Source organism: Phoenix dactylifera, chromosome 3 (assembly GCF_051530095.1).
Source record: "Phoenix dactylifera cultivar Ajwa chromosome 3, Ajwa_hap1_PhDact_Kaust_v1.1, whole genome shotgun sequence".
Taxonomy (NCBI): Eukaryota; Viridiplantae; Streptophyta; class Magnoliopsida; order Arecales; family Arecaceae; genus Phoenix; species Phoenix dactylifera.
In genome coordinates, this window is record NC_143192.1 from 42,548,530 (window position 1) to 42,575,459 (window position 26,930).

At 36.8% G+C, this 26,930-nt stretch overlaps 1 protein-coding gene across 2 annotated transcripts; it reads right to left on the reverse strand.

Moving 5' to 3' along the window:
- Positions 1–4,396: 4,396 nt before the first annotated feature.
- Positions 4,397–26,930, reverse strand: KEA5 (K+ efflux antiporter 5). Of its 2 annotated transcripts, none has more exons than XM_008781819.5 (19): positions 26,368–26,930; positions 24,473–24,516; positions 20,159–20,263; positions 19,963–20,024; positions 19,718–19,793; positions 19,502–19,576; positions 13,013–13,084; positions 12,817–12,900; positions 12,628–12,696; positions 12,447–12,524; positions 11,684–11,772; positions 11,296–11,392; positions 10,208–10,261; positions 8,078–8,173; positions 6,644–6,832; positions 6,463–6,540; positions 5,541–5,585; positions 5,356–5,451; positions 4,397–4,887 (listed from the first exon to the last, which is right to left on the reverse strand). In XM_008781819.5, exons 1-19 carry the CDS (start codon positions 26,603–26,605, stop codon positions 4,846–4,848), a joined length of 1,689 nt encoding a protein of 562 aa, XP_008780041.2. In that variant the 5' UTR covers positions 26,606–26,930; the 3' UTR covers positions 4,397–4,845. The 2 variants fall into 2 exon arrangements, with proteins under 2 accessions (XP_008780041.2, XP_038978399.1); XM_039122471.2 differs by having other exon boundaries at positions 24,469–24,516; positions 26,368–26,846.

A 26,930-nucleotide genomic window follows, 5' to 3' on the forward strand; every position in this document is an offset into this window, starting at 1 on the left:
TGCATAACTACTAATTTTTCATTTACGGCACACCACAATTTATGTTCGGAAAAATATTGGTACGGTTTATTATTGTAGTAATTTACACCATATATCAGTTTAGAATCCAGAGTCCATCCAGTTTTTTTTTTTTTTTGCGAATTAAGAACCAAGTTTAAGGCTATTAAGTTTTAGTTGTTTGTATTTGCAAGATTAGGCAGACCAAGCCCCGTCAAAAGGGCGTGTGGAAACTGTACATGATATTTTTACTAGCCGTTATAATATAGGTCTTTAAATGAAATCAACGACCGTTATAACGTCTGTAGCGATTCAGAAGAGAGAGAGAAAGGGGGAGGGCGGCAGAGGAGCCATGTGTGTACGGCGTGAGCAGCGAGAGTCGTCTGACATGTGTCAGCCTTTCTCTATCTATCCCCTTCTCTCTCTCTCTCTCCTCGCTGCTGCTGCTGCCGCAGCCTAAAAGAAATTCGTATTCTATTAGGCTTACACGTCAGGCGCTGCCTCCTTGAATTGCGAGCCCAAAACCGAGGACCCCCATCCGTTTCCTCGCACCTCTCTGCAACCCCCTGCCTCTATGCATCATTCTAACTAACCTACTCTATCACGAATCAATCGTCCATCCCTGTCCCCGTTGGGGCCCTCAATCAAATCGCGCTCTATCTTCCGCAGGCGCAGGTTAACAAAATAGTTCACCAGGGGCGGGCTAAGAAGGAGGTGAGACTACACCAAATCCTCCTTCTATTCCGATTTAACTCGCACCGTGCACCCAGCAAGTTGCACGGATTGGTACCATCGGCGCTGTGTGAGCCTCCCGCCGTACGTGGGCCCGGAGGTGGTGGGGTCCAGCTACAAGGACGCCGGGTCACGTGAAAGGACGCAACGGTGGTAGCCCACAGCCGGAGGGATTGCGAAGACAAAGGAAAACAAGTGGGCCCTCCCTCTCTCTCTCTCTCTCTCTCTCTCTCCGACACCAGGGTAAGAATGGTACTCAAAGTAAAACAAAAAAGATACCGGCCGACTGTTGCTGTCCTTCGCAATGGGGTGCCTAGAAACGTTCTATGCGAGAAAAAAGATCTATGGTCTGTGATGCATCAGGCACATAACTAACGGCAGATCATTTAATAAGTATAACTTTTTCTTACCCACGAGATGAGGCAACATAGACCGTAGTAAATCCAAAGGATAAGCTACGTACACGGTAAGTAAATGAATCGCACCGAGCCTGCCGCGTTACCGCGTATTTTTTATGCTTATCGTTTTGATAATCGAGGAGTTGTCCGACACTGGGCCCCACTGTCAGGTTCTTTTGCGTTGCCCTTTTTTTTTTAATGGTTTTTAGGACTTCAGGACCTAACTAGAACGGTCCCTGGGTCAAACCGTTAGCAGCCGTTTTAGTATTATAACTGGCGTATAATACATGCAGTACCGATACTATTTTTTCTCTTTTTTCCCAACTTTTTTTAAATATAATAATTATAAAAAATAGAAAATTAATGGCTAAATTTTTATTTGTAATTAATTTTAATGATGATCGAGTAGAAACTTTCTTCTTCTACCAGCAAATAGCAACCATATATTATTTTATTAAGTTGTTATTTAAATTTATACTTTGTTGTAATAATAATAGATAATAATAGACAACTAGTGGTAGTATTTTTTACTCATGTTTCACTTCATAGAAATATTATTCCTGAAACTCTACAATTTTTTTAGGAAAAATTGATGCAAAAAATCGAACTTTGAAAAAAAATATTTAGTTAAGAATGATGGAAATGGCAATAATTGTTGCTATTGACATCAAAATCACTTATTGTAACACTAAATAATATGTTATAAGATATTCATATATCAAAAATAAGAAATTTATTTATCAAGAGGGAAGGTATTAAGATTTTATAAACTAATTAAAAGCTAAAATATTTTGATGCATATAATATTCCCATCAAGAATAGAAAGTTTGATAATGACTATAGTTGTTATTATATATATATATATATATATATATATATATATATATATATATATATATATATATATATATATATGTATGTATGTATGTATGTATGTATGTATAATCCACTGAGGTAATGTTTGGCAAAGCTTTTAAAAAGCCAGAAAGTACTTTCTAGCCATCCAAAAGCACTTTCAAGCCATCTAAAAGTAATTATAGATGGTATAGTGATATTTGGTAAAAAATTTAGAAGCTATTTGGGTTCCATTAGAAGGTTGAAAATGTTTACTTGAGAGAAACTCTATTTTGAAGCTTTCCCCGAAGTACTTTCTAGAGAATATTGGGAAGCCGCTTTAGCTTTAATGAAAATTTTCTAGCAACCAGGATACCCACAAACCAATCTCATAATTGCATCTTATATTATATCATATACTATATTATATTATATTATATTATTTCATTATATTATTATAATAGTATAATAATATATTACTATATTATATCATATCATGTAACATCTTATCGTATTATGTTATTATACTATACTGTATAATATTATATAATATTATATTACATAGTGTTATATTACAATAATATTATACTATGGAATAATACATTATTATATTATATCATATCATATCATGTCATATTATATTATTATGCTATAGCATGTTAGCATACAATGTTATATTGCACTTTATTGCAATAATATTATATTTGAATACATATTTTATCATATCATATTATATTATAATAATATTGTACAATATAATAATACATAATATTATATTGTATTCTAATCAACTGCACAATACTATGCAATGTTCTTCAATATCATATTGTCATATTAAAATTATTTTTTTAGTTTGATTATCAAATATATATTAAAATTTCATGATACTTTAAAATTATATTTACCAAATAGTAAATAATTTTTTATAAAAGCTCCATCTTCCAAAAGTTTTACTTTCATAAGCCTTGAGGGTTTTACAACCAAGAGTAATCAAACTAGGACGTGAATCCAAAATAAAGAACTATATTAAATAAAAACCCTCTTTATTATCCAAAATAAATTATCGATATATACAAGCCTTGCTTATTATCTAAAATAAAGAAGTATATTAATAGCATTATCTATAAAGGCGTCCACATGATAAATGGAGAGCTTAGCACAAGCCTCTATTTTAGCTATATCTAATAGAGAGGGCTCCTACTTTACTAAAATTTTAAATTGAGAGTAAGCATCCTTTATGACCATATAATGGTGTTAAAATGGACTGTCTTAATAGTGCTGCAAAAATGCATCTAAGAACATATACAGTAGTAATCATTCTAAGTAAACAGACAGAAGCATAGTGTCAATCACAATATTACAAGGATATAGTACATCCAATAACAAGTTATTTTATTTTAAATAAAAATAAAATTTATATAAATAATAATATTTATTAGGAAAAGGATTCAAACTTCTGAAATTGTGGTAAATAGCCACATGGAGAAACTGACGTGGAGTAAGGAAAGGTAGGGTGAGGAAATATGCTTGATACAAAATATGGAGTGCAGAAACGCGGACGAATGAACATGTCTCAGGCATAAACACACCAGAGGAGTTGGTGACATTTTTTCAATTATAGACCTATAGGAGCAATGATTTTCATAATACAAATAAACAAAGAGTTAGATTATACACCTTACATTAGATATTTGATAAAGTAATTTGAAGATTTCCAAATAAATTGTGGATCATGCAAACTACGATCCATAACATCAAAGGTGATCTACATTATAATAGAATGTGCAGAAACAAAAATATTTATATATTTTGATGATCCCTCACTTATATATCGTGTACAAAATAAATAATATTAATTGCATATTACAATAAAATATATTACAGAATGCACAAAAATTTTGTTGATTATTATCTAGACATCTTAATGCATATTTGAAATTAAATTCGCTAGCTTTTGATAATAAAATTGTAGTAAAATATAATATCATATTGTTAGTACAATCCACCACTTGATACATAGAGGGAAGCCCAATAAACTTCATGAATTTCCGTTTCTAAACATTCTTTTGTAATAAAGATTATCTTGAACAATTAGGACTTCTGTTTTGAATTGCTCAGCATTGTTCTAACGTGGATTCAACTTGAATCCTTTTTCAAAGATTTAATGTGCAGCTTATAATCTAGCTTACAAACAAAAAGCTCTCTTTTTTAGTAAAAAATGTAAAAATACAGCGTACTCAAAACACGCGCACTAAAACAAAGATCAAAATTTCAAAGGCTCACTCACAAGAACGAAATTTATGACATGAGGATATCTATTGCAATCCAACAGACTGATTGCTGGCACCAAAAATACCACGTTTTGATCACAAATGAACGAAGGTGAGATTTATTAAATTGTTTGAAAATGACATTCAAGATTAGTAGGAAAAAGATTCATAAAACGAGCTTCCGCTGCTACTACAGCTAAGACATCGCTCTTTTAAGAATCACTCGTTCATCGCATGCCTACAGAACGCCAAATGAGTTTGATGGCCTGATATACCATCTCCCTCACAAAGGACTAAAACCCATATTTCCCCTGTAAATCCCTCCTGTACCAATTCGAACTAAATTTCAAACTCTCACTTTGCTGCAAGAAACAATGTTTTATATTGTCAGCCCATTTGGCATATTTACAATTCAAATATGTCGCAGCTAATTCTAGTTTACAATCGCCACGCTTAGATTCATCAGGCGCTTGGACCTTCTCTACCTATCACTTAAAGAATTTCCTTGAAACCGTGAGGAAAGTCAAAATTCCTGGTGTGTGAAATTGCTGCTTGGAGAATTGGATATTAATAAGGGCTTCAGTTGAATGAGACACTACTGCATGAAGCTGATATCAGAGTGCTCTGTTGTATGCTTCAAGCACGGTGGCTTTATCCTGAAAATATGAAGAAACTAGGCAACTTTAGACATGAATGACCATCAGGCAAATACATAATTTGTTCAGTATCTCAGTCACAACAAAGCGTTTTAAAACAGGTTCCTAAAAGAAAAAAATTGATAGTATTTTATGAAAACATGATACCTTACATAGTTCGACATTTCAATGCTTTCAGAAGTTCAATTCCAAACACATAACATACTAGATATAATGAATATATGGATAATGATAAAATTCATGGTCCTTGCCATTGTCCACTTCCTACTACACCATCTAGAAAACCAGGAAATATTATGAACTTATCAATTCTTGAACTTCTCAAGTTTCACAAGAAGGTAATGTAAACAGCCCAGTTTTGGTTTTAGATCAGTAAATAAGTTTATTGGCCACAAAATAACACATACCAGCAAGTGAATACATCCACACCTTAATATTCAAAGTATAACAGAAAGCAAGTGAACGCACCTCATTCTGCACGTTGCTCTCTGCAGGAAACCAGTGCATGAGAATGCCAAGATGCATCATAGCAGGTATTAGTTTGAACACTAGAGGAGTGGTTACCTATAGCAAATGGAAAACAGAAAATAATTATAAACCTTGAGAACAAATGTCGCCAGTCAAATAGGTGTGTTGATGTGGAAGAAAGATACCAAACTAAGAGCTGTCGTTCCCAGAAGCAGAAGATACATTTTCCCCTGTATAACAGAAATTACAGTAAGTAGAATCCTAGTCTGAGAGACCAAAGGACTAGCTAGAAAACATGCATAAGAAGAAAAAGTTAAAAGCTTAAATAAATAACATATCGAATCAAGGCTAATATCAAAGTGACCATAGGAAGAGATGTGTGCATAAATCTTATGAAAATCACATAGAACCATGTACAAACAGAAATTACAGCAGCTCGAAGATGCTGTATCATACAATGTCTATCATGTTATTTCAGTGTAGAGATAATAAAACATGAAGGATCAAAAACAGACAAGGATTAAGGCAATCTTTGGAGGCTTATAATTTCATAATCATGATTTTATTATATTCCATGTTTAAAATTTTAAATTCCAAATCTTGGTTTTTTTTTAAAAGGTTATCAGATTTTTAAAAAAAAATATAAATTTGAAAAAAAGGAGAAAAATCAGATAATAAAGCTGATAGAAAATTTCAAATTTGTAATTTTAGGATGTTTGTGTGTAATTTCATTGAATAACTAGACCCCTAATATCACAAAATTAGGACTTAATTTCAAAAGACAAGCAAATCATGGAATTATCCAAAAACAACCTGCATAGCCATATGAATATAAATTTTCAGAAAACATTTGTCTGAGTCAAAATTATCTAAAGCTTCTGCTCCCAAGTTCACCTTTTGCATATTAAGGATGTCCAGGTACTTCATTACAAAGTTATGTTTGGTGAATGTTTAACTTTTAAAATAAATAAAATGTTATATTTACATTCATGACCTAAGAATCCATTATCTAAAAAAGAAAATCTAAACATGTAGTAGTAAATAACACAATAAGTAAAATATAGTATCTCGTAGATTCAATAATCATTCAAGGGTGAGAAAAATTACCTCAACAAGATGAAGATTTGAGGCACGACTCAAGAGAACAAATGCAAATTCACCAATTTGAGCTAACGACAAACCCACCTTTGAGATCAAATAAAGTAAATGTGAAGGGCCAAATAGGAATCCTGAATCATAATATGATCAGCAATTAGTTCAAGCAAAAAGTGCTGTCAGTGATACTCACAAGAAATGATGTTCTGGTGCTGTATCCAAAGGCTTTGATCACCATAGTTACCACAACTGTTTTAATTATCACAACCAAAATGACAGATGCAAGCAATATGTCAACATGGTTCCACAGAAAGTGTACATGTATGAGCATGCCAATGCTAGCAAGGAAGAGCGCTGCAAAGAGGTTACGGATTGCTTCCACCTTCAATGCAGAAAAGCAAATAAAAATAAAATCACTTATAATGTATTGTGCACCCAGAATGAACATAATAAGATGTTCAAGTTTAAAGCATACAGTCCACTTACCCCCAAAAAAAATAAGCATACAAGTTGAAGAATGAACTGCTGCCAATCAGCCCTAAATATGACCTAATCAATTCACTTTAACTAAGGAGCTCGAAAATTCATCTCTGATAATAACATGTTTATGACCAGCATGCTTCAATTATACTTGTCTGAGTTGAATAAAGAAAAGTGAGCAATGCCATAGCTGACTCCTACTACTTTTCCAGAACAAAGGTCAAAAAAAGCTATATACTAAACAATCCAAATTAGACAGGACCTAACAAATTTCTTAACAAAAACAAACACTATAGGACAGTATTTTCACCAATATCATATTGTAGACTCTGAATTTCATTATAGAGTTTTCTTTAACCCCATAGAAGAGTCATTTTCTTCTCTCTTGACTATGATCAAGGAACATGCGTAAATTATTGATGAAATAGAAACCCTAGTTGGGCTATATTACCATGCGAATTAATGATATCAAGATTGCAACACCCTCTTGTCATGAGGTTTGAGGTTGGTTTATACTAAGAGGAGCTCAAGAAGTGGTATTTCTATGTTTCTTTAAGTGTTCCTAGTCCTTTAGTTTATTTGCAGATTATGGCATCTGGATTTAACAATAAGGTGCATAATAAGAATACAAAGCAATTATTTCTTAGTGTTGATTCCTCAGGTGGTTTTGGTGTTGCCTAAAGAAGGTGCTTTTGTAACTTTAAAGCAAAAGAAGTACTTTTTTACAAAAAATAGATGTTTGTAATATTGTCCCAGAAGTGATTCTACAAGAAAAGGTCAAAATAGTGCTTTTAGTCTAAGCTAGAAAACCTAGCTTCTTGCTTATTTCGTAAGAACTTTTTGAAAAGCAGAAACAAAACCCAACACGTCCTTATAGTTCCATCTCTTGGTCCTTCTTTATGAGTTAACAAAAGAGAAGATAAGAATGAGGGATAATTTCAGTATGGCCCCAACTGTGGATGTGCTCCTGCACAACTAATAAGTAAATTAAAGATGTATAGAACGAAAGAAAGAATTGCCAAGTCAAGGGAAATATTAAAAAAGACAAACAACAAATATCAAATGGTAATGAGTACGTAAAAGAATCTTAAAGTAAGATCAAATCTGAATGGTATGGCTTTACACAATACACAAAGGAGAAGCTCACCTGTTCCAAAGTATGCTGTGCAAAGTCAGTGGTGGATATCATGACTCCAGCAACAAATGACCCCAACTCAAGACTGAGGCCCAACTTATCACTGCACTGAGGAGAGAGAATTTGCCACAGAAAGTACATTAGCAGGTAATAATCATAATAACCATTAGGCATTAAAAAACAATTAGGACATGTAACATCGAGTATATTTGACAGATGATAAATCAACTAGCTCTGCGTTACAAAGGTAGAAAAGGAAGGTATTTTATTTTTCTTGCTCTTTGGTATCCTTCAGCTTGCTAGGACCCTCCAACAAGACAAAGTAATGACTATATTAATCAGAGAGCTGGTGCTGACTTTTTTATGTTCAAGAGGTTACCATCCTTTAGGTTCATTTTAGGTCATGCTCATAGTAAGAAAGCTTAGAACGAATATTGGCTAGTATTTAAAGAATAAACACGATATATGACTAGAGTATATTCAGTTCCGGGGACAAAAACTAGGATGAAGATTGACAAATCATTGTCTTCTTGCTATACATTGTGGATTTCATGTTCCTAAAGCCTTTGTAAAGATTTAGCATGATGGCGTTCCCGGGTTTAAGGTCTAAGCATACCAAGATTTGATTGACGATATCAGTTAAGGGCTACCATGTTTATATTCTAAAACTAGAAAAAGAAAAGGTTTAGTTTGTTAAACAGGAGAAAATAGGACGAAGTGTGAGATTTGAAAAAAAAAAGATGCTTGAGACTAAAAGCACAATAATGGGTTGAAGGAACAAGTATAAATACTAGAATATTTTGTTAGGAATGTAATAAGGTTCCACCCTAGGACCGCCGAACCGGTACCGGGACCCATACCGGTTGACGGCCGGTACGGTTCGGTTTTAGAACCAGCATGCCCAATTTTTTTAACTTTTTAAGAATATTTAATTGGTAATCACTCTTTTTGAAGTTTTTCAATTATTTTAAGTCCAATTTAATTTTTTTTTGAAGTTTTCTTGATATTTTTTGATGTTTTTTTATGTTTCTATTATTCCGGTTTAACCTACATGATGCCCAATTTTTAGTTTGTTAAACAGGAGAAAATAGGACGAAGTGTGAGATTTGAAAAAAAAAGATGTTTGAGACTAAAAGCACAATAATGGGTTGAAGGAACAAGTATAAATACTATAATATTTTGTTAAAAATGTAATAAGGTTCCACCCTAGGACCGCCGAACCGGTATTGGGACCCATACCGGTTGACGGCCGGTATGGTTCGGTTTTAGAACCAGCATGCCCAATTTTTTTTAACTTTTTAAGAATATTTAATTGGTAACCACTCTTTTTGAAGTTTTTCAATAATTTTAAGTCCAATTTAATTTTTTTTTTGAAGTTTTCTTGATATTTTTTTGATGTTTTTTTGATGTTTCTATTATTCCGGTTTAACCTACATGATGCATTTTATTGTTTTAAAATGATACAAATCATAAAATGATTAGTGAGATATTGCATGCTACAAAGAACAACATAAAATATCTTTAAATCAAGTAGTGACGTGAAAATTATAAAATAATACAGTCAACCTGGTTCAAGGTGCGAACCGGCTGGTATGGTTCACACCAAGTTGGCATCAAACCGGCCGGTTCCGGCATGTTCCAGCCGGTTCCGACTAGTCCAGTAGGGGTTCCAGCCGATAGGGGCCGGAACCGAATTGAAATGCCGAACAGACCTAGTTTCACACCGGGTCAGCTCGATACTGCCTGAACCGGGCAGCCTGGTTTGGCAGATCCTGGTTCCACCAAAATCTAAACCAAAAAAAAATTATTTGGAGTAACATATAAAAGTTGATAAACTATTCATCATCAAAAAGAGTAGAATCATCACCACGGGCCTGAAGCAGTCTATAACCTCAAAATGAAATAGTGAGAGCAGCATGAGTTACGAGATAAGCACATATCCTCATCACGACAATGCAATGAATGGCAAAAAGGTTAGCCAATATACTAAATCAATACTCCATAATCTTTTTTGTCACCCTCTACTCAAGCATTATGCATCTGCCTTCTTTCTCTCTTCTCTCTCCACTCTCAGGAATCTGAATCAACTGAAGCCATCTAGCTATGAAACTTGATGCTATGAAACAATTAGTGTGTACTTACCCAAGCTAGCAATAAGCAAAAAGCAACTGAGGCCAACTGATAGAGCTCATTTGTCTGCAAAATTAGCAGAATATTAACCTAAGAGAGAGAATTGTAAATTTGAATTTAAAAGGCTCAAAAAGTGCAGAAGTATGTTTAAAGAATTCAATTAAGAAAGAATTTCTACACAACTCTGTCAGAAGTGCTGCATGGATAAACATTAAAACATAAAAATGAAGAAAATATAAAACCAGGAATCCTTGAGAGTCAATCTGGTTGTTAAGCAATCCAAACAGCTGGCAGAAGTTGCATGGGGATCAAAGAAGCTTTACTGAACCATACTGTGTTTTTTCTTAGATTTAACAGGATGAGAACCAAAGGATCCATTACATTGCTAAACAAGCCAAACAACTGGCAGTTCAATAGATATCAAAGAATCTCTATTGCACCATCCTACGTTCATTATTAAAGCTCAGAGATCCTTATGAACAGAATATACTTTACTGGACTTCATTTTGATCCTAAGTAGGCTTCCTCTAGTTTTGATGCTCCCAAGTTGTATTATAAGGCCCAATTTCTAAACAGCCCAGTTAATCTTTGAGCAGAAATACACACAAGGAAAGATCCTGCAAACAGGACAAATTGTTCTAACAAATTTCAAGTGCGCTTGTCAACGAATATCATGCAGACTTGTTGAGGCAAAATATGTTTCTAAATTACATGAAATATTTTACAATGGGGATCTTGTAGCAATGTACAGGCCTAATAAACATTGCAGCAACATGATGCACAGAAAATTACCAGAAAACCAGAACAAACAGATAAATTAAAATACAGGTGGAAAATACAATGATATCTTGTGTAGCATGGTACTGTTCAGGTTTTATTCCAGACCAAAACAGTTCTGTCTAGACTATTCACCTTATAATCACATGAAATCGTATGTAGTTTCTCAAAGAAGAAACAGAAATGCAATATTAGCATTTTGTTAACAAATAAGTAACATAGAAATGTATGACTTCCATTTACTTCACTTACACATCTTCAAGCAGGTATTCTACTTCCAAACTCACCAAACAATTTGAATTCATAAATAGATAATCACTCACTTGAGATGACAACTGGATCATAAGCTTCAAGAAGCGGGGAATAAAAGACCAAGACAATACGGAGGCAGCAGTTATGAACATGGACAACACCAGCAACCTGCATGTGAATGAAGTCTTCAGTACTTCAGTATAGAGTGTAATTAATGGAACACCACTAACATCAGCTAAAATGAGAGTGTTTGCAAATCCTCCTATCTGAGTATTATCACTGCAAAAATTAATCTTAGATATGAGATGATTTATTCGATGAAATATCTAAACAGTTTTCTCATATTGATTAACATTAATTGCAAAATTACAGAAGGTAATTACAGATTGCAATCGTTTTTTGTAGAAGCCATTAAGATCAAAGTAGAATATATCAAGTCGCCAGAATAAATCCTCTTACAACTTGGACATGGACATTATTCCTCTGAAAAGGCCACTGCTACCACCCAAAACTGGAAGAAGCGCAAATAGTAAACCCACAGCACAATCCTGAAATAAACCATAAGCATGGAGATGTGCATTAGAATAAAGGTTTCAGGTATTGGTGAAGGTGATAGTGCTGGTCACTGAGCACATGTGCCAGTTCCGTGCCAATGCATGTAGCGAGCAGTAACACAACATTTTTTTTGAAAAAAAAAAAAGACTTAAAATCCTTCTTATAAATAAGAATTTTTGAAAAAGTGACTGTCAACCCTGTGCAAGTGCTGTTATTGACTGGCATGGATCTGCATGGGCCAGCACTTAAAACCTTGCTTCAATTAAGCTTTCGAACTTGGAAAACATATTTCAATTCATGATGTGATTCTTTATACTTTGAGAACCATTATTTTTTGTTATCTGACAGCCTTGAGAATACAACCATGATTCATCAGTGCAGCGCATTTGATGATTACTCATATCTACCCAGCTAATAACTTTAAAAAAAAAAGTGGACAAATAATTGCAAGCATATAAAGAATCCACTAATAACATGATCAAATGATGGGAGCCATATGACTGATGAACTTCTTCAGAGGCCCATTAGCAAAGTTATTGATCAAACAGGAACAGTTGGAAACGATCGTAGTAGCATAACTAGTGAAAACAGCATTGATGTAAATGAAGGGTAAAATTACAGCCCATTAGAATATTGTTTGGTAGCAAGATGGCTGGCAAAACCAAACCTGAAGAATAAGAGTCCCAATTGTAACTTGACCATGAAGAGCATTTGTGCTATTTTTTTCCACTAAAAACTTTGAAACCTGGTAATAAAAATTAAGTGCAATGTATTAGAACTAACAGGAGAAGGTCAGACTATAGTAAACTGTCCTACAAAATTATATAGGGTAGACTTGAAATTGTCACCACTGCAGTAGATGACATTGATAGGAAGGAACCAACAAATATGCCCTCTGATAAGTTTGCTCCACATAACTGCAGGCAGTCAACAATTTAAAGCTTTTAGGGAGAATAGTTATCTATCAGATTAGCATAATGGTGACCTTGAGCATTAGTCAGCAACTGGATTCATAGAAACTATTCATCATGTCATACCATGGCAGTTAGGCCACATAGGAACATAAAAATAATTATTTGAAGTAGCCCTCCCAGAACAGCAACAGCCCCAACAACTTTTAACTGACAGGCATTAAAACTAGAATAAGTGCTCTGGTGAAATGCAATTGAATGCATTAACTTCCTGCTATCATGTTCAACAAATCACGGAGGGTTTCAGTTCAATATGAGTTACCTTCGTCAACGAAAACTCGAGGCCCAATGCAAAAAGGAGAAAGACCACACCAAATTGTGCAACAGTTTCAACCTTGAATGCAAATAGCAATTATCAAAAGATGACACTAAATACAATGATAGCAGATGTTACTTCAGTGCAAAATTGCTGGACAGAAGCACCTATAGTGAAGTTAACAAAGTTCATTTAGCAATATTTTAACAGTAAAGCAGATGTCACTGGCGTAAAACAAAAGACATTCAGACATGCCACAAGAATGGAGTACTACAGTTTCAAGATGATAAATATTACTCAGGTTTTGGAGCTGTCATTTTTCATTTCAGCAACAGTAACCCATACCACTAAGATAAACAACTATCTTATACACATAAAATTTTGGTACAAACAACTACAATTCAAATTTTATTCATTTTGACTGTTTCTATTCATTTTTTAGCATAAAACAAGTGGTCACCCCAATAGAACTTACCTTTACTTAGATCTTGCCTACAACCTTTATCTCAAAGATGAAAATCATAGCACATAAAACACCAAAAACATTATATTATAGAACTATTTTCTTCCTCAAAGGGGTTCTCGTATGCTGATTTCTGCATGTAAGCAACATGTGGTGGATGAATATCCACATTGAGATCTCAGGCCGTATCCATTAGCACTGACAGATCACCTGTAAAGTGATTTGTCATCATTTATGTCCTTTGTTGAGATTCTTTTGTCCCTTCATGCAATACAAAAGATTTATTGCAGATCTACAGTCTTTCCACTTTTCTTCTCTTTGTTTGCGTGTGATCAGCATCATCACATCTTAGCAAGTTCAAGATCTCTTCAAATTAGGTCAATAAACAAGAAGAAAAGGGGTTAATGACCCATAAATGGGTCAGATATGCGTATTTGCTTTGTGGAAGCTTAATCACATTGTGGAGACTGGAAAATGTTCCCCCCTTTGGCCTCAAAAGTGAAGGCATAGAATGCTTTCTCTATCAGTAATGTTACTTATTAAGCTTTGTCATGCAGATTATCAACCACGATATTTCAGCAGCAGGAAAGTGGTTATGGTGGCTATTCTCCACATGATTTCTGCGTGAATGGAGTCAGAGCTAATGCCGGATCAGATTGCCTATTAAATCTGTCTAAAAAAATGACAAAATATAATTGCAACAATTAGGAGTTGTCCTTTAGGGCTAGAGGACAAAAGAAAAACGAATTTTCTACCCTCTTTAGATTACTATTATGTGCAGGAATAACACAAATAAGCTCCAATAATCAGTTCTCACAGCATTAAAGAAGACAAAGCGTTCATTTGGATGATGTATTAATCTGACACGAATAAGAGTGGGGCCTCTCTGTATTTTAATTTTAAAGATTTTTCAAATTTGATAAGGAAGATATGCCTATTACTGAATATTACTCATCTCTGGTAAGGTTTCTAGAAGACTCGTAAATATTTGCCACTTATAAGTGATACTGAGACACATAGGAAGCAAAAAGAAGAATTTATGGTTGCCAAGGTTTTTCTCATGTTTTAAACCTGAATATGGAGCGTTCAAGCCTATTTTGACTAGCAACGAGATGACTTCTCTATATGAGATATACCCCAGAGTTCAAAGGATTGCACCTTTTGGAATTACACAAATTTATATGAATAAGAGGACAGCCCTCGATACAAAGAAATAGGAATGGTAGAGGAGGTTCTGGTCGTGGTCCTACTGAGGGTGGCCATGGATGAGAGGAATCAACAGATAAATGCATTTTCAACTACTCAATTACGCAATTGAATTTTTTTTCAGAGTTCAGACCTTCAAGAGAACAAACATAAAGCTAAACAAACATATTCACTTGATCACAGAATTGACAAATAGTACACCACCTGTCTCCCGCACTCCAGCTCATTCATCAATGAAGGATACAATTAACTACCCAAGAAATGAGTATATCATGCGCAAAGCAACAATGAAAAGCCTAACTTTCGACTTCATCATCTGCATGAGCCACAATTGCACTCTAAGTAACCCACTGTCTGTTCTCTAGATACTCAATCCCCAGGGTCTAGATACTCAATCCATATCATCAACAGATGGTTCATCTACAAAAGTTGCAGGTGTTGGAGGAACTCACCTTCATCCCAATTAGCCTATTTCTTCATTTCTATATATTTCTAAGTTTCATAAGAGTTTTTTGATAGGTCCCAACCAGAGATGGAGTCGAATGGAAGAAGAGAAAGAATTGGTAGACTACAGCGGGTGAAAGCGAACCATTGTACACTCAAATGAAATAACTCTCTTTGGGTGAGAGAAAACCCGTGCAAGGCAAATACTCTACTTCACGTTCATCAATCCCAAGACAGTTCACTCCATTAAATACTTCCTCCCCCTCCCCACGAGAGATCCGGGCCATCACTTATCAACTCCTCCCCATCACTCATCCACTCCCTCGTCCACGCCCCCCCCCTGCTTCAGAATCCATCTCCTCTCCTCATCCCATGTCCACAACATCGTGCCGAACCTGTGTGCATGGCGTCGAACCGCTTCCCACGTCCACGACTTCGTGCCAAGTCTGCTTGCATGGCTTTCGCTCCCAGTTTCACGAACTTTTCTGCTAGCGACGAACCCACGTGCATGGCCCGTCGTCGTGCTTTCTCCCGCTCCCAGCCCCATCACTGCGTGATCTTCCTCTCGCAAACCCGGCGCTGCATTCCACGTGTCGACCACGCGGTCGATGGCTACCCAAATAGCGGGATCCATCATCCCTCCCCCTTTTCAGCCAAAACTTTGTCCACAAGGTTCGCTTTCCAATGATAATCTTTAATGGTTGCTAGCTCTATCGTCGTGATGGTTGACTTCGCCCCCGCTGGGTCCTTCCACATCCTCCACGCGATCTGCTTCTATTAGATAGGCTTGTAGAGTCTTGCACTGATGCCTCAGAATGAACTTCCCATTGCATTTGAAGCAGGGTCCTCGTTTCCGTCGTTGCTGCATATCCTCCCATGATATGTGTCGGATCAGTGCTGGAGCGGAAAGCCGCGATGCAGGGGTAGACGGGTTCGAAAGTCCACCACTATGGGCTGCTTTTCGCTTTTGCTTCAACCTCTCCTCCCACATTCGAGCAACCGTAATGGCTTCTCGCAAAGAATGGGGTTGCCGCATGCGTACCTTCTTTGCAATCTCTTCCTTGAGTCCTCTGACGAACGTTCTAATCAACACGTCTTGCGGCCAACCACGGACCCGGTTGGCTAGTTTTTCAAACTCTTGTTGGTATTCCCTCAATCGTCCCCGATGAACCGCGAAAAATTCATTCTCGGGTGGCGTTGGTTTCCAGCGTGGTCCTCCAAACGCCCATGACCTTCCCCCTAAGGTGAAGGAGGGAACGAGGTTGGCGTCTCCAGCAGTGGTTGTTGCTGGACGGAGACCTGGAGGCCGCGGATAGCCTCCAGGACCTCAGAAAGCGTCCCTCCACATGCATGTCCAAGCTGCAAAGCTCTTCCTATACCACGCCCATCTCGGCCTCCAATCGCTCGATCCTTTTCTTGTTAGACATCCCGCTCTAATACTAGTTGATAGGTCCCAACCAGAGATGGAGTCGAACAGAAAAAGAGAGAATTGGTATACTACAACGGGTGAGAACGAACCATTGTACATTCAAATGAAATAACTCTCTTTGGGTGAGAGAAAACCCATGCAAGGCAAATACTCTACTTCACATTCATCAATCCCAAGATAGTTCACTCCATTAAATACTTCCTCCCCCTCCCCACGAGAGACTCAAGCCATCACTTATCAACTCCTCGCCATCACTCATCCACTCCCTCGTCCACGCACCCCCCCCCCCCCCCAATGATTCAGAATCCATCTCCTCTCCTCGTCAGGGCCGGCCCAACTGTTAGGCGAGATAGGCAGTCGCCTAAGGCCTCGGCCCAAAGAAAGGCCCCGCTTCCCCGGCCCAAGCTTCCAGAACCATCATTCATGCCTAAAATACCCCTAACTTTTCAAATTTTCTATTACAATAAAATAGATGACCAATGCCATTTCAAGAGGTAGCAAGGGTATTTTAATAATTTCAACGAACACATATAAGGGGGAGCGGTAGTCGGTCTTTGCCATGTAGAAGCGAAGCAAACCCTAACCCTCTAGATCTCAAATGGCGTCATTTGCGGAGGATCCTCCCGGTGATCCGAAGGCCGGGGAGAAGATCTTCAAGACCAAGTGCACCCAGTGCCACATTGTCAAGAAGGGGGCCGGCCACAAGCAAGGTGAACCTCTCGGAGCGAGAAGAACTAAGGTGGTGGTGTTGCCAACACTCGAAAGGAAGGGATCGGGCAAATTCAGGCACAAGCAAGGTAAGTATTGTGGGATTGATGCCTTTCTTGTGCTCTCACCGTGATTTAGGATTTAAAGTGCTCATCTTTGAGGCCCTTGTCAGGATTTTCCGCTTCAATTCGAGAGGTAAACACCAGATAATATGATGTCTCTTGCATTTTTTGGTGATATAATCAATGATTTCTGAGTTTTGGTTGGTCTTGAGTGGGATCTTGAGAAATTTGTGCATTTTTTTTGATGAAATCATGGTACATCTACGAGTGCATTTGAATCCTTTATTTCTTTCCTCATCTTAAGTTTTTATTTTTTTTCCCTGTTGATGATAGACTCTGTTCGATTTCTGGTACTTGTTGAATGTTGTTGAATGCTGTGATACTTCAGATCCGACGAGCCAAAGTAAAGGAGAAAGAAGGAGACGAGAAGGCCAAAGAATGGGAGAAATAAGAAGCTTTTGGAGAAACTCTCCCAAGGATCCATTTGTGTGAGTTTTGTTGCGTTTTTCTCCACTTCTCTTCATCATTGCTCTATTTTAAAACCATGTCTTCTCTGTTCACGGGTATTTACCATTCTCTTCATTTTCCTTGTGGAATGGTGTCAAAGAACTAAACAAGAAAGGAAACGAGGGAAGATAAGTCTTTACAAAAACAAAGAAAGAACAGAACGTAGAGAGCTTATCTTCTCCTCTGTTTTTCTTTTTTGTTGGGTATGAAGTGATTTTCTTTTGAAGAAAAATAAAAAGTTTTCAGCAGGTGCTCTCTGGGGATCTTCCATCCAAACAGAAATAATATGAGATATTCTTATCTGTTTTTCAATTATTGAGTCCTTTAAGTTCCATAAGTTTTTTTTCTGCTTATCAAATACATATAGATTTTCTGATATTAAAGATCTTAGCCCGTTTACTGGGTATCCAAGAAGGAACGGTTCATAAATTAAGACGCAGAGTCTAGAGACAGAGAGAGCATGGGACTTGGGCCTTGGCCCACTTGGTGTTTGTAACACTATTGTCTTGTTGATTGTCCATTTGTTGGCTACTTGCCTACTTGACTAGTTGGCTTGCTTAGCTAGTAACTTAGTTACTCGGCTAGTTAACTTGGCTTCATCTACTTGGCTAGTCAGTCTCCGGCACCGCTTCCCACCATCGAGTTCGGCACCGCCTCCCACCATCGAGTTCGGCACTGCCTTAGCTATATTATCAATTGAAAATGATATTTTAATGAATTTTGAGTACAAAAGTTTGATTAGTAATTTTGCATCTCAAAAAGTTAGACGAATTATTTTTAAATAAATTTTTATAGTATTTTATACTTATTAAAAAAAATTATTATTAAAAAAAAATCCTCTTTAGTGAGTTCGCCTTAGGCCCCAAAATGCATTGGGCCGCCCCTGCTCCTCGTCCCACGTCCACGACGTCGTGCCGAACCTGCGTGCATGGCATCGAACCGCTTCCCACGCCCACGACTTCGTGCCAAGTCTGCGTGCATGGCTTCCGCTCCCAGTTTCACGAACTTCCTGCTAGCGACGAACCCACGTGCATGGCCCGTCATCGTGCTTCCTCTCGCTCCCGGCCCCATCGCTGCGTGATCTTCTTCCTCCTGCGAACCCGGCGCTGCGTTCCACGTGTCGACCACGCAGTCGATGGCTACCCAAATAGCGGGATCCATCATTTTTCCATAAGAAAAATTGACTTCTTACATATTACTTATCTAGCATTCTACAAAGAAAGCACAATGTTGTTGGTATCATAACCTCATTGAGACATTGTCGATTTACTTATCTCTTTCAATAAATGGCAATTGAATAAGATATATTCCATATTTATTATGCAAGATCTTAACATATAATCCATTTAAGATGCGCATGTAAGCACACCAACCACAGAAGCATATGAACATCTAACCAATATAACAAATTTAAAAGATTGTGCCTTTTATGTATATGTAAAGATAGACTTGGCTACTATGCTGCTTTTTTAATTATTTTCAACGTTTTACCACATCCAGAGGATGATACAGATTCACTACTGGAAAATTTGGAAGGATCACTCAATTGGACTTGATTAAGGCAAAGACCAGTGAATATTAGGAATAGAGTTTTTGTGCACGGATGAAAGCTCAAAAGCATGCAGTTGAACCAGAAACAAACAAAAGAAATCACTGATAAATGGTTAAAAAATTACCTGCACAATTTCACTGATGAAGTTCAGGCCCCCTGGACCAATTAGAGATCCCGCAAGAAGGTAACCAACAATGACCTTGCAATCATAATTATAAAGTTAATACTAAACCTTTAAAGGAATAGCACTGTGAAAATAACAGAATCATTATTGAAATGACTTCCCAGCATTCAGCAATGAGATAAAATCATGATTCAAGGATATCATATGAGTACTTACTGGCTGTCCCAAGCAGGAAAAGGTAATACCACCAATGGTAGCTGAAACAATCACAACCACCAGATCAGAAATCAACCTGCAAGTATGCGTTGTCACAAAACAAGGCTTAAATCAGTGGTGAAAATGTTAAACAATGTTACCCAAGAAAGTATCATCACCAAAATCTTTATTAGGAAAACACAGTAAGATATATGCTAGATATATAAATCAGATTGAGCCCACGCAATAAAATTAATCATATCGACCTTAAATCTACTTGAAGCACTGGATATTTTGATTTACGATTCGACATCACAAATACATTGTCCTGCCACAAAATGAAGAGGCAAGCAAAGCAAAAATTCTTCAGAAAATTCATAACTCGGAAGCAAGACACCTTAAGCATAAAATTATTAATGAAATGTGCTTATCTACAGTGAGCTAAATACGAAATCAGCAGACCTTTCTGTCTATCAAGGTCGTCATGTCATCAGAACCCTCATTTTCCAGAGTATCATTTTTTTTTGCCTTGTCATGAGTAATAATAGCTACAGTCTCCAAAACAGCCTGAAAAGCACAAAATGTTAATGCATGGCTCAATTGGTAATATCAGAAGTCAAACCATGGACTGGTCCAAAAATTGAATATCGTGAGAAGATAGCGATATACAAGGTTCATAGTGCAACCAACATAATATTGCAGATACACAAGGTAGTTGGCTAGGTCACGATTTGTGCAAACATGTGATATATTTTCTTAAAATAATTTGCATATGACAGAAAATTGAGAAAGTACAAGTATGTGTTATTTATGGAGGGATAAGATTAAATTAAAAGGAGAACTTTTGCCTACTACACCCCCCTAACCTAATGCATATTTGCAAGTAAAGCCAGAGGGTGTTGAAGAGAATAGAGCACAAGCTTATTTGGCTTGATTTGAGAATATGCATAAGGGGGGTGTTCAGTATTTAATAGAGGCATATGATAGTGTAATATGCAAAAAGAGAAAAAAAATCAGTGAATCGGTAGAAAAAATCTAAGCCATTCAGAGCTAAGGTTAGGTATAAGTGAACTAAATGGATGGAAAATCCCCTTATTTGGACTAGTAGATATCTTCTTCAAGAAAATTATTTGTATAAATGATGTTCATGAAATCGCAAGAAATGTAACCAGATAAATCCCACATACGCATGCTTAATCGGGATCGCTCAAAAGTTAAAGAGGATTTTGTTTTCTAAGAAATGACATGCTCATAACAGACCATGTAAAATCAGTTTCAGCCATTCACACCTACCAAGAGCTACACTCTCCATCTGCTGGCTTTACCATATACATTTTCTGAATGCCCATTAAAAAATTGATAGGGTTTCTTTTTCTCTACCCTTACATGTATATCTGTATTTCTGCAACATTCTCCTTACGGAGGCCTCGTCTTGTCATTGTTCACGGTGACTTACAAACAAAACTAGTTCTCCATCCATTTTTTATTTTTGCACTACCTACGGCTTGTCTAATGCATCCATTTCTAACTACTCTCTTCCAATTTGGTATACCAATCTCGGCAATGCTACTCTTATTAATTATGCTCATAGGTTTTCCCCCTTTTTAATCTCAGACAATCACGCAACACTTCAAAGCATGTGTCTGCTTCATCCACCTAGTTCTTATTGAATTGGTCCTAGCAGGTGTTCTTTGAAGAATTAGCTTCTACAAGGACTTTTAGGATGGATAATAGCATCTTTATAACTTTTTTCTCCACGATTTCAGCTTGCAGCAAGATGACACAGGTATAAGCACTTCGCTCGTAAATTAAATTGAATAATTTATAGGGACCTAATTTTTGAAAAGTAAGCTTAAGATATATACTTTTGAAACTTCAGTTATCACCTTCCTTCCCTTGAAAATAATGAACTCTCATAGGTACCTTCAAGAAAAGCATATGATGCCAAATGGTAAACCATTTCTTATCCTAATAAGAACCCAATTCCCAATCAATGCTATTTCAACCAAAAATAAAGAGAAAATAAGATATAATAGTAGGAAGAAATATTCAACCATTTCAAGGGGATCGAGACCTCCAAAAGCATGTAGGCAATCCTATTAAAGTGATTGCTCGAAATTGTGGCCTCTAGGGCAGTACATATTCACAGAATTTACCATTACTTGTCCTACAATAAATAGAAAAAGAAAGAAAAAATAAGAGATAATAGCAGGAAGAAGTACTCAACCATTTCAAGGGGATCAAGACCTCCAAAAGCATGGAGGCTATTTTATTACAATGACTGCTTGAAAATGTGGCCTCTACATATTCATAGGGTTCACCATTAATTGTCCTACAATAATTAGAAAAAGCAAACTGAGATAGCCAATCACCAAATGGACTGGGACTCCTAACTAGACTCCTACACCAAATCAATCCTAAATTAGGATATCATTATAGGATGTACCATTCCTTCCCCCTTCAAAATGACCTAATCCTCATGGTCAAACTTTGCTTAATGCAACAAACTGACCATCTTTTGCATCAAACCGATCCTTCAGCAGTCTTGCAACTAAAAACTGTCACTATCATGGTTCTCTCATGATGAATCTTATAACCATGCCCACTTACGAAAAAATACCAATCAAAAATTCAATCACCATAGAAATTTGGACAACCAGAACAAGTTTACCATTCATATTTTCATACTCAAGGAGCTCAGCCGGAATCATTAGGCCTTTAACAAACTCTTTTCTCATTAGAGCAGCATGATGAGACTCATACCTTTGTACTTGTGATATCTCTCCGGAAAAACTACCAACGTTGGTTTGGATTCCCTTTTGCACGTGAGATATTGACTTTAAGATTGCTAGATGATTTGACATCTATACTTTCTATCAAGGTTTGCCATCTCGATGCCAGACCTCGTACCGGTACTATGCTGTTAAAGTGGCAATACTTAGGTCAGTTCGGTGCACTAAGACTTGAGACACCTCCTGTACCGAGTCTCGATTCGGAACCCGGTACGCATGGTATAAAGTTGTACGCACCGATACGGTAAACCTTGATTTGTGCATCAAAGCATGGATCTTGCAAGTGTTCCATTTTTTGTTCAATTGGCTTAATCGCAATGGTGACCAATGTTGTAGTTGATTCACAAAGATCTTACTAAGGTTAGTCAAAGGCTTGAGTTATAAGCCTGAAGGGTTGATAGAAGGAAGTCCTTGAATAAATTAAGCCTTTGCTTCAAGCCTTGATTCAAGCCTATTCTCAAGTTGCAACTCTGGATCATCAATTATTTACCCCAAAAATCACTCGAAACATGGTGTAGCACAAGATTGGTGTTCTAATACCAAGATAGGCAAAACCTCCAAAAGCCACTAGGTTGATTTTATTATATTGACTACTTGGATATATGGCCTCTAGGGCACTACATATTTACAGGTTTTGCTATTGCTTGTCCTCTAAGAATTTGAAAAAGAGAACTAGAAAACATGAGGTAGCCAATCCCTGATGGATTTGGACTCTTAAACTGAACATATCAAGATAGGGAACCTAGCCATTCCACTCATTTCTCTCCTAGTCGCATCATAGTCATGCAAGCAAGTGCTACATTAATTAAAGGAAACAAGCCCGAGCTCATATCATCGACTTATAGTAGCAGCCATATCCAAAAAAAAAAAAAACCTTACCTGTTACAACCATCATAAAACAAAGAAGCATAAATTGCACTTTGACTTACTCATACACCACGTGTGCGAACTTGAAATTCATGGGTCACCCTTATCCTTGATAGGGAATTTGTAAAAAATATATCAAGTGAATTTTATGCACTGGTTTTTGAGGTTAAGAAAGAGTCCCTTGAGATATAAGGATGCGCCGGACTATTTCATATTTTTCCTCAGACTGAATATTTATAAAAACTATGAAAAAAGCAGTGATCAACACAAGAAGGATTTTGAAGTTTTATGATTCCCTGCACAATTTGAATAACTAATCAATTGGTCAAAATCATGGAAAATAGAACATCGTCAAGTACTGTAATACCAACATGGAGCCACTGACAAGAAGGATTTTGAAGTTTTATGATTCCTTGCACAATTTGAATAACTAATCAATTGGTCAAAATCATGGAAAATAGAACATTGTAAAGTACTCATAATGCCAACATGGAGCCAGTGATGGATATGACTATTCCTTAAAATTAGTAAGTGCTAACACGTTATAAAGTAGGTCACAGGGAGATACATGCAACTGTGGGCAAAAAAAAAAAAGATTATCGTTTGGTCAATTCTTGTGCTTGCAAGCTACCATTAAGAACTTTCTGTAGCATATTCTGAAAAAGAAAACTAGATGGTCACTTTCTTCATGAAACATTGTTCCACAGAGAATAGTGAAAGAAAGTGTATGGCCACAATAAATGCAGGTATTATAAAACACCGATGTGCTGGTTGATACCCTTTATAAGTACAATTTTGATTGAGCATGCCTTGTCTTTTTCAAGTGTACTTTTGCTTTCCATTCTGCAGATGAAATTCATTAATTTCCATTTTTTCCACATATATGAAAAACAGTTTGGATTAATATGGTTAGACCAAGTAATACCAGAAATGTATTGATCGTTGCAGTCCTTAAGATCATGATGCAATATCCTTTCAATCTTTAAACTTTTAGAATTACATCATGCTGGAATGTCTTGAGATCATGAAGAATATAAACAACTTACTTTCTACATTACAAAGCTTTGGCAACAAAAATACAAGTAAATAGGGGGGATAAGGGGAAAGTCACACCTACTTGATTTTCTGCTACGCTGTTATTGAAGCTATTTTTATCAGTTCCTGACAAACATTTGAAAATCAGCACATCAGCACTACAAAATCTATAACAAGAAACGATATAACAAAAAAACATGATCTAAGTACAAACTGCAGTCGGTAGATATGCTGATATGATAAAGACAGGACATGGTAGTGCTAAGGTCAAGCTCAAATGCATCAGCATAAAGTTATGAGTTCAATGATGCAAGATGGAGTAGCAGAGTGTATCATGCATCACAAATACAAGTGTGGTCTAAAAATACCCTGTTTCATACAAAAGTGAAGAAAATTACCCGAGATTTGCTTTCTCACAAAAGTTCATTTTCCTTCACTTGTAATAACAAACGATTTAGAATATAAGACTAGCAGATCCACATAGAGACACTCCAAAAAATCAAGTTACTTTAAATGGGCTTCTAAATCTCAGTATTTGCTGTTGCTTCTGCTTTTTCTAAGAGTCTTTCTCAAAAAACACTTTTCCATTTAAGTTCTTAAATAGGAAAGACCTTTTTGTATACCTGTCATTTCATAATCAAGTATGTAACCACACTTATTCAGACTTAAACAAAGTTTCCATAGTTGACAAGAAATAAATTTCTGATGGAAGAATAATCATTAGTAGATAACAGCTTTGAGCACTGAAAATAAAATTTAGCTCGAGTTAAAAAATTTCTATTCAAAATAGTGTTCTTATGTTAAGACATAAGAGTCTCTCCTTCTAAATAACTATACTCAAGGTTTTAAATCTCGTAGGAAGGGGGTGACCCGGTTTCATCATGGAATGGGACGTCCAACTGTCCCGCTCCGGCCCAGCGATAGTCCCGATCGCGTGTCCCATAGGTATGCTTCATCTCGCTCTCCTTCTTCTTTCCTTTCTTTTTCTTTTTCTTTCCCCTTCTTTTTTCCATTCCTTTCCTTTCTTTTTCTTTCTTTCTTGTTCTTCTTTCTTTACTTCATTCCTTCTTTACTCCCTTTTTCCTTACCTTCCTTGATTTCCTTTTTCTTCTTCTTTCATTTTCATATCCCTCCCTATCTTTCATTTTTCTTCTTTGTCGTTCCTTTCTTCCTTCTTTCCTTCCATTCTTTTTCTTCTCCCTTCCATTCTTTCTTTCTTTTTTATTTTTATTTCCTTTCACTTTTCCTTTTCTTCATCTTTCTTTCTTTCCTTTTTTTCTTCTTTTCTCCCACGCGGATGAGTTTCGGAGACCCGACCACGTCCTGAAGACCTTGACTATATACTAATGTCGCAACATCCTAATAAAAATATGACATTGTTATTTCTATTGCTAGTAACAGCAGAGGTCAAAAAACAGACCAATCAACTTTGCAGAATTTCTCAACACAAAGAACAAAAATCTATACTTTCAAAAAGTAACACAGATAAGAAAATACTCTAAAAGCAGGCAGTTAACAATCTGAACAATGTGAACCTAGAAGCCAATAAAAACAAGAATGGAAGTTTACTAGCAGTAGTGAAACTAGTTTCTAATCCCATGGCCTCATATTCATATGTTAAATTTCAATTCCGACCTCCATCCTTCCCCTAATCACCTACTAATCCTCTTGAAGCAAATGTTACTTCTATATATATATATATATATATATATATATATATATATATATATATATATATATATATATATATATATATATATATATATATATATATATATATATATATATATATATATATATATATATATATATATATATTCCGCATCTGGTCAGCTTTTTAAAAAATCTTGGTATCAAACTTATGTCCAAAGATCGCACAAAACCCTATTTTCGGAATCTTGAAGCCATCAACAAAGACAAAAGGCCACATTCGGAGGTTCTTGATGAAAATGAGAAAAAATATTTAAATCCCCCTACCTTCAGACGCATCATCAGCGTCCGAGAACTCCTTATCGAGCACGCGATCGAACATATCGGCGAAGCTTCCCTTCCCAGAGCTGTTGTGCGACGCCCCCTTGGCGAGCTCTCCGTAGAATTTCTCTCTGGTTTCCTTGTCCGGCCTCGCGGCGACGTGAACCCTCGTGCATGACGACATCAAGACTAGGAAGACGAGCAATCTGCGAACTCCCCAGGCCGGATCCATCCCGGCGGCCATCGGATCGGAAACGGGATCTACCGGCGGCGATCGGCGTAGGAGAGCAAAGGGATCTGGGGAACGGAAGGAAGCATTAGGAGGAGAGAAGCAAGGGAGGAGGGTTTGGAGTCGGAGGAGGAACAGGGAGGAGAGGAGAGGAGAGGAGAGCGCGATGGCGTTTTGGTGCGACGGCAAGAAGGCTGGAGGCTCCAACGCCTTCCTGTCATCGGTAGGTAACCTGTTCAGGTCGAAGGCTTCCGCCGGGATCCACCGGTTGGACGGTCTGTGATGGTGTTACAGGATGGCCCGGTGTGCTCGCGGGGTATGTTCGTCGATCAGCGCGCCC

What these genes read in the sequence shown, in the direction of transcription:
- KEA5 (XM_008781819.5), bottom strand. Translation starts at nt 26,605, where the DNA reads ATGGCCGCCGGGATGGATCCGGCCTGGGGAGTTCGCAGATTGCTCGTC. An exon ending in CGCTGATGATGCGTCTGAAG is followed by an intron (nt 24,517 to 26,367) that starts GTAGGGGGATTT and finishes AATGTTTGTCAG; the next exon opens with GAACTGATAAAAATAGCTTC. An exon ending in TATGTGGCCTAACTGCCATG is followed by an intron (nt 12,697 to 12,816) that starts GTATGACATGAT and finishes GACTGCCTGCAG; the next exon opens with TTATGTGGAGCAAACTTATC.